Genomic DNA, 8854 nt, shown 5'->3' with positions numbered 1-8854 from the left:
GGGGTCGTCATGACTACCTCCAGATCACCAAGATATAGACAGCTCCTGTAACCATGCTCATAGCATAGTCTCAGGAGCTTTCACTATAGGTACAATGTACTGCAATACTAGTGCATTGCAATACATTATACCTGTGGAAAGAGGGAAAAAAGTGAAAGTCCCATAGAGGGACTAAGTAAAAAAGTAAAAAAAAAAATTGTAAAAATCTCAAAAATAAAATTAAAAAAGAATAAAATATATTACACTAATAACGACACATCTGTATGTTAAAAAGCTAAACATAAACAAAAAATTACACATATTTAGTATCGCCGCATCCAAAACAACCCGATCTATAAATGTGTCACACTAGTTAACCCCTTCAGTGAACAGCGTAAAAAAAAATAAACATGGGAAACTATGCCTTTCATCATACCGCTGGAAAAAGTAGAATAAAAAGCGATCAAAAGGATGAATGTAAATAAAAATGGTACCGCTGAAAACGTCATCTTGTCCCGCAAAAAACAAGCCGCTATAACAGCTCTGTCAGCGGAAAAATAAAAAAGGTATAGCTCTCAGAATAAAGCGATGCAAAGATAATATTTTTTTCTATAAAAGTTTTTATAATATAAAAGCGCAAAAACATAAAAAAATTACATAAATGAGGTATCGCTATAATCGTACTGACCCGAAGAATAAAGCTGCCTTTTCAATTTTACCACACGCGGAACGGCATAAAAAGAAAAACAATTCCTGAATTGTTGGTTTTTGTTTATTCTGCCTCCCAAAAATCAGAATAGAAAGCGATCAAAAAGTGTCACGTGCCCAGAAATGGTACCAATAAAAACGTTAACTTGTCCCGCAAAAAACAAGCCCTTACATGACTCTGTCGGCCGAAATATGGAAAAATTATAGCTTTCAAAATATGGCGATGCAAAAACTAGTTTTTGCAAAAAAAAAAGCATTTTTTAGTGTGTGACAGCTGTCAATCATAAAAACCCGATATGAATCTGGTATCGCTGTAATCGCACCACGAACTCGACGAATAAAGTCATCTAATCATTTATACTGCACGAGGAACGGCGTAAAAGATAAATAAAACCAGTTCTTCACCTGCTGTTGATTTGTTTATTCTGCCTCCCTAAGATCACAGTAAGGCTCGACTCATATTTATCTTGCGCTCTGCGTTGAGCGCATACACCGGGGTTTCTGTGTAACTCTCTGAAATAAGTGATTCAGATGGAACCCCCGGCGGAAGATTCCCTGTATTGAGGCAGATGGAGACACTGTGTACGCCGTCTGACCTATGATCCGGCGGTGTCCATCTTTTTAGGCATAGATAAAAGCGCGGTCAGCCACAGTTTTGTGAACCTCTGAAAAGGACAACACTGAACAGAGGCCAGACGATGTCCAGAGTAACTCTGCTGCCTCATCTCATAGCGAATGGATGCCTTGGGAGTTTCATCTAAATCACGTCATTTGGAGATTTAGATGGAAACCCCAAAGTAAGTGCTCAGTGTAGAGCACTGGATAAATGTGATCCAAAATGTTATGTAAAATGTTCCCAATGAAAGCTTCACATTAAAAGCCCCCACTCAGGTCTGTCATGTGTTAATTGAAATATAGGGGGCTTCCACGTTACTGGTAGTACAAAGTCTCTGGAAAAGCTAAATGGCTCCTCGCCCCCCCAAAAGAAATTCAGCAAATTCTGCGCTCCCAAATTCAAATCCCCCTCCCTTCTGAGCACCACAATGTGTCTAAACCACATTTAGCGTCCACATGTTTGGCAGGAGTATGATTTCCAAAATGGGGTCACTTGAGAGGGAGGGTTCTGCACTTAGGGGCACTGTATATGAAGTCCGCAAACTATTCTAGGAAAATCTGCGCTCCAGCAGGCAAATAGCGCTCCGTCCCTCCCAAGTCTCACCGTGTGGCTAAGCAATACTGTACAACCACATGTGAGGTATTGCCACGTTCAGTAGAAATTGTGTGATACATTTTGGGGCCATTTTTTTTTACCAATTTCCCCATGTGAAAATGTAAAATCTGGGGCTAAAACAAAATATTTGTGGTAAAAATGTAATTATTTTTTCTTCACTGCCCAATGGTATAAAATTCTGTGGTGTCAATATGATCACTGCATCCTTAGATGAATTCATTGAGAGGTATAGTTTGTAAAATGGAGTCATTTATGGGGGACTCTGCTGTTTTGGCACCTCATGGGCTCTGCCAATGTGACATGACTCACGCAAACCATTCCAGCTAAATTTGAACTCCAATATGGCGCTTCTTCCCTTCTGAGTTTTGCACTGTGCCTCCAAAAGTAGTTTTCGACCACACATTGTGTATTGGTGTACTCATGAGAAATTACACAATAACTTTTGAGGTCCATTTTCTCCTGTTACCCTTGTAAAAATAAAAAATTTGGAACTAAAAGTTCATTTTTGTGGAAAAAATAGATTTTTTTTATTTTCACAGCTCTACGTTATAAACTTCTGTGAAGCACCTGGGGGTTCAAGGTGTTCATCACACATCTAAATATGTTCCTTGAGGAGTCTAGTTTCCAAAATGGGGTCACTTGTGGTATGTTTCCACTGTTTAGGCACATTAGGGGCTCTCCAAACGCAACATGGCTGGAATCGAGAGCGGACACCAATTTTGCATTCAAAAAGTCAAACGGTGCTCCTCGCCATCTGAGCCCTGCCGTGCGCCCAAACAGTGATTTTCCCTCACATATGGGGTATTGGCGTACTCAGGAGAAATTGCACAACAAATTTTGAGGTCTATCTTCTCCTGTTACCCTTGTGAAAATAAAAAAAAAAAAAGGGTCTAAATTAAAATTTTTGTGAAAAAAAGTTAAATGTTAATTTTTTTCTTTCTACATTGCTTCAGTTCCTGTGAAGCACCTGACGGGATAATAAACTCCTTGCATGTGGTTTGAGCACCTTGAGGGGTGCAGTTTTTAGAATGGTGTCACTTTTGGGTATTTCTGTCATATAGACCCCTCAAAGTCACTTCAAATGAGATATGGTCCCTAAAAAAATGGTTTAAAAAATGTTGTTGGAAAAATGAGAATTTGCTGGGCAACTTTCAACCCTTATAACTTCCTAACAAAAAAAAATTATGTTTCAAAAATTGTGCTGATGTAAGTAGACATGTGGGAAATGTTATTTATTAACTATTTTGTGTGACATATCTCTCTGGTTTAAAGGCATGAAAATTCAAAGTTTGAAAATTGTGAAATTTTCAAAGTTTTTGCCAAATTTCCAATTTTTTCACAAATAAACACAAGTCTTATTAAAAAACTTTTACCACTATCATGAGGTACAATATGTCACGAAAAAAGCGGGTGTATAGAGCGGGCTCACTGTGTGAGCACTCACCATACCCGGCATGTGATGGCTGTGACACAACGCCAGGGTCTGCCTCTAACAGCTGCGGGCTGAGACTGACCTGACACATGTCTGTCTGTTGGTCTCTGAACCTGCTGCAACAGTATAATATAATATCACAATATAACAGTATAATATCACAATATAAAGGTATGGGTCTCGGTATGGCAACACAAACACTAATTTTTTCTTTACGTTTTTTTTTTTATTTCTAATAATAGCAAAAGTAGTAAAAGACTATGTGAAATGGCATTATCTAAATTATACTAACTGGCAGAAAAAGGTTAACCTGTCAATTTGTCTTCTATGGTGATTGCTGTAAAACCTAAGCAGCAATGACAGAATTGCGTTTTTCTTTTATTATATTCTATAGCTCTTAGAGGATGGGTATGAAAAATAAGTAAAAATGACTGTGGTGGCATATGTGCTTTATACAAATCTGTTTGTGAAAAGAGTAAGATCGCCACCTATTGACATATCAGTAAACCACAATGTTAAAATGTTTTTTCACTAGTAGAAAACTTACTGTGTATGGACCCAGGGAGAAGAAGAAAAATAAATGAATATAAACCCTGCACTGCTAATGTGTCCCTCCTCCGTATCCAGGCATAAATAATGTCCTGCTTAGACGGACTGTGACGGCTGCAGCCAACACGTGATATTATTTATGCAAGATTTTTATTCAATTCCCCACCCTGGACTCATAAACAATAAGTTTTATAGTGGGGGTAACCTCCTTTAATACAGATCAGGCTAGGTTCACACTTGAAGGCTCCATCACAAGATTGCCACTATAACAGAAACCAAACAATCCTTATTATAGTCAGGTGGGTTCGCTTGGCACATTTGTGTTTGTCACATGTCACGTTCGATTTCTTTTATGAATATCATTCTTCTGTTCTTTTAACTGTATGAATCTAGTGTTATGCTTGATTGGGATTACTGACACATTTAACAAAGTGGGTGGAATATAACCTCCAATACATAAAAATAAAAGAATTACTTTTACCTCTTTACTTTAAAGAACTTTTTATTTATTTTAAATTGTTTTACTCACATAAAAGGGTTGTCCATTTTATCACTTTTAAAACTCCATAGTCTCAGAGACATATAAAACAATACACTGAGCGTTTACTCATCCTTGCTAGGTCAAGTGCTGCCTCTCTGCTATTGCCCTGGTATTTGTTGATTGTCTGCAGTGCTGACATCATGTTGGATGCACTGCGTCCAAGTCGGCAAAGCTGCTGAGCCCATTGATTGGCAACACTGCTATAGACGTGACCATTGCAGCTAGTCAACAAAGACCAGAGTAGTAGTGGCAGAGAGGGCTTTCAATTCAGTGTAGACAATGGAAGGAGCAATGTGAAAGGAAGTTCTAACACCTATTGTGCTTGCAGAATCCTGATGACAAGAAACCGTATACTCAAAAAAAAGTAGAAGGAAAGTTACAGAGCATGAGAATCTTGAAAGCTCCTGGACATATTAGACAGATATTTGTACCAAAAGCAGTTTGTTTTACCTTCTTATGCGGGACAAGGGAAACAATACCATGCTTTTCTATAGGTTTTGCTTGAAAGGACAGGTCTGCAGGTAATTTTTGGCTTTTTATCTTGATAAAATGACTTGACTAACAGCCAATTTATTATACATTCATGTAGGATCTAGATACTATTTGAATGCTAAAAATCCTTGGGAGTATTGAAATAATGTGAATATGAAATATCTTTTTCTTTTTTTTATTCAATTTATTTTAAAAACACAATAAAAATAGATCTGTATAAATAATGGTATAAATAATATCTTGTAAACAGTAAAAGATTTTACACTTGTTCATATCTGCATTAGGTATTCTAATTTTCTGCTCCATCATGCAGGAAACATGATTAACACAAACAGCACCCAAAAGACCCCATTCACTATAAATCTGTGTTCCCACGATGAGAATTTGGTGAGTTTTTGATGTTACAGATTTTATGCTGGATTTCTGCAACTATTAGGTAAATTGGGTTACTTTTTTATGGAGGTTTTTTTCACATACATTTTCATAGCGTTTTGACAGTGCATTTTTTGTCTCTTTTTGATATGCCATGTTTTGTTTATGATACTTTCTGGTATTAAGATTTTACAAAACTTTATTGATACAATCATGTGTAAAATACATGCATTTTATACCTGTGAATTTTCTGCATCTAATGCACTTCTGTGAGGGAAATCTGCACATAAAACTCAGTGTACATGCAAGAGACACCGACATGTTGCAGATTTCAAAAACGTATGGCAGGTCAGGTAACGCAGCATAAAAAGCACATTGGGCATTAGATTTCTATAAATCTCATCCACTTTGCTGGAACTTTAAGATGCTGCATTTTTTTGTGCCGCAAAAATACGCAGCATCAAAAACTGACTAATAACTCATCGTGGGAACTTAATGCAGTTTAATGTGTTTATGCCATGATGTCTCTCATTTTACTGCACAGCATTCTGCACTTTTTCTTCCAGTAAAAATGACTGAATCTCTAATGGAGCCTCCTAACAGAGGCTGAAACGCAGATGTGACTAGAGGATTAGCAGATGCATGTTTATATCTCATTAATTTGTTTTCTTCTAATTCTGTCTTCAGAAAGTGGTGGAATTAAATGAATAAACTCAAGGATGTTCAAGAACAGACCTCTGTCGAATGGGTTGTAAAATTTTCCTTCCTCGTCCATGAGATAAAGGTACTTCTTTGCATTCATTCTCTCATTTGTTGTTATGTTTGTGGCTGCCATGTATAGCTGTAAACATAAAATCACATATTATATCTTAATAAATCACCATTCTCCTCCTGATGCTCTCTGTTGAGCTGCTAAGGCTTCCATTGATCCCAACAGCAGAAACGTTTTTGTCAGGGCTGCTCGTCACTCTCCGATTAAATAACTGGAAGTTATGGAAAAGGTCTAGTGCTCTGTAATAGGTCAGGTTCCTGATGTAGCCGCATCTGTATTAGTGCACCAGACCAGTTCACTCCCCTAAAGGGGTAATGGAAATTATCCTTGACTCTAAGCCAGTTTTCTGACATAAAAAATCACAAAGGGCCCGATGCATTATGACGGGCGTTTTGTAAGCCAGTCTTAATAAAGCGTGTGCATGAGTAAGAGGCACCTAATTCATTAAGGGGCGCACGCCGCTTAATGAATTAGACACATCTTATCAGTGTCATGCGGTTCCACTCAGAGACTGGAGCAAGATTTCTGGCATAAGTTATGCCACAACTTTTGATGAAATCCTTGGGTGGGCTTCACCACGCTCTTCCAGCTTTGGTGGAGCTGGCTGAAACTGGCTTGAAAGCGCCAAAAGTCGCAATTTTTTTGGGCACCTTCGAGTTGTGGAAAATTTTGCGACATTTGAAGATGTTTTGTGCCTGTATTCTAGCAAACAGACCTTCATGAATGTAACCCATAATTTGTGTGCAAGACAAATTTAAGTAAAATTGTGCAAATTTCAGTTTGTGAGGGATAGATAGCATGAGCCTCCTAAATTTAGCACATCAAGTGGGCTAATTATATTGGCTGATTTCAGGGCATTAAGGAGTGCTGATGGATTATCTTAAAGTTGTTTGCCACTAATACGATTGTTCTGTCCCCTGAAAACAGTGTGTGTTATAGCAGCGCATGTCCTGTTTACACTGTGCGCTGTGCTGACAATGATGATGATTTTAATATATGCTTAAAAGTCCAATCACCCAAAAAATGAGCCAACGCTTGAGTGATTGTAAGCATGTTTACAACTGCAGATAATCGGGAATGAGCATTCCTATAAAAGCTCATTCGGCAATTATTGGCTCAAGTAAAGGGTCTTTACCACCACAGGCTTTGCCCAAGACTGGCATAAAAAAGCCTTGATAAATTCTCCCCTAAATGTCCTCTTTTTGTTTTACTTACTATAATAACTCAATATATTCCCCAAAATATCTGGAAACCGACAAATACTTACACACATTCCAGTCATCATGGCCGAAATAAAACCAATGATGGAAAGAAATAGGAAACCAAATCCAATTAAAAGACTCCGACCTTCGACTTGAAACCAGTTCCAACACAGGTAGATACCGAGGAGGCAGTTGATGCACATGGTAAACAGAAATCCGACAAAATGGGTTCTGTAAAGTGAACATCCCAGAACAATGACAAGTATTAGCATTGCTTGTACGATCTGGAACTTACTTGAATATTGTAGCGCCGGCGTCCCTGCCCTCTGCTAGGCAGGGACGCTGTTCCCCTCACCCCTCCGCTCCGAGCCCAGCATCCTCCTCCCGCTCTGCTGGCAGCGCGCGCTCCCTCCCTCTTAAAGGGGCCGCGCGCGCCGTCCTAAGGAGTCCCCGGCCAATGGCCGGAGGACTTCACCATATATAAGGCACCTCCTCCAAAATGGAGGTGCCCGAGCAATGTTGTTGCACTGTTCACTACTCTGCTTCATCCCTCAGGTCCCGTTGCCAGTTACCTGCCAGATTCCTGCCAGTTTGCTGTCTGATTCCTGCCTGATATTCTGCTTACCTGCCTGCTAACCTGAGGTCCGACGGTCTGCCTACCGACTCCTGTCAGTCTGTCTAAGGACCAGCTTGCCCGCTCACCTGGGAGCGCTCCTCTGCTACCTGCCTGCTAGCCTGAGGTCCGACGGTCTGCCCTCCAACTCCTGTCAGTCTGTCTATGGACCAGCTTGCCCGCTCACCTGGGAGCGCACATCTGCTACCTGCCTGCTAGCCTACCTGGAGGCTCCGCCGTCACGTGCTGTGACCACCTGCCATTCCAGAGACTCCTGCCCGCTCACCTGGGAGCGCACACCTGTTACCTGCCTGCTAGCCTACCTGGAGGCTCTGCCATCACAGGTCGTACCTACCCTTTACCCAGAGACTGCCCCGGTCACTTGCCGTGACCTCCTGCCCGTTCATCCAGGGACTGCCCCGGTCACTTGCCGTGATCTCCTGCCCGTTCATCCAGAGACTGCCCCGGTCACTTGCCGTGACCTCCTGCCCGTTCATCCAGAGACTGCCCCGGTCACTTGCCGTGACCTCCAGCCCGTTCACTCAGAGACTGTCCCGGTCACCTGCTGTGACTGCCTGCCCGTCTTCCCTGGTCGCCACCCGCTCCCTTACAAGGACCGCCCCCTTGTATAGTAGCTCAGAGGTTCCGCCTCCCAGACCCGTTACAGTTTGCTCGGGCCATGGAACCCGGTGGCACCCAAGCTCCCTCACTCTCGGACCTGTGTCATGAACTGTCCCGTCAGAGGTCCCAACAGGAGTCCATCCTGGGTCACCTGCGGAATGTCAATACTCGCCTGGACACTCTGACTGCTCCACCGCCAGAGCCATGACTCGCAATCCGGCAGCTCCGCTGCCCACCAATACTATGGTATCCTACCCCGGACCCCGGCTTTCTGCACCTCCTCGCTTCGGAGGCGACTCCGCTCAGGCCCGGGGCTTTATAAATCAGTGCACCCTGCACTTT

At 41.3% G+C, this 8854-nt stretch overlaps 1 protein-coding gene across 2 annotated transcripts in view; it reads right to left on the bottom strand.

The window, feature by feature from the left end:
• Positions 1 to 4849: 4849 nt before the first annotated feature.
• The window catches only part of LOC141171968 (uncharacterized), a 121685-nt gene continuing 117680 nt past the window's right edge, over positions 4850 to 8854 (bottom strand). The window contains exons 9-10 of one of the 2 annotated variants that reach the window (XM_073655709.1): positions 7344 to 7509; positions 4850 to 6145 (exon numbers count right to left, since the gene is read on the bottom strand). In XM_073655709.1, the coding sequence (XP_073511810.1) occupies positions 5951 to 6145; positions 7344 to 7509 (361 nt within the window). In that variant the 3' untranslated portion in view covers positions 4850 to 5950. The remainder of the gene's footprint in view (positions 6146 to 7343; positions 7510 to 8854) is intronic. The other variant, XM_073655718.1, reaches the window with a different exon arrangement.

The sequence above is a fragment of the Phyllobates terribilis genome, unplaced genomic scaffold (assembly GCF_046119375.1).
Source record: "Phyllobates terribilis strain yellow unplaced genomic scaffold, ASM4611937v1 Scaffold_1__5_contigs__length_1240528914, whole genome shotgun sequence".
Taxonomy (NCBI): domain Eukaryota; kingdom Metazoa; phylum Chordata; class Amphibia; order Anura; family Dendrobatidae; genus Phyllobates; species Phyllobates terribilis.
The sequence above is the reverse complement of the archived record's forward strand: the minus strand, read 5'-3'. Positions and strand labels throughout refer to the sequence as shown.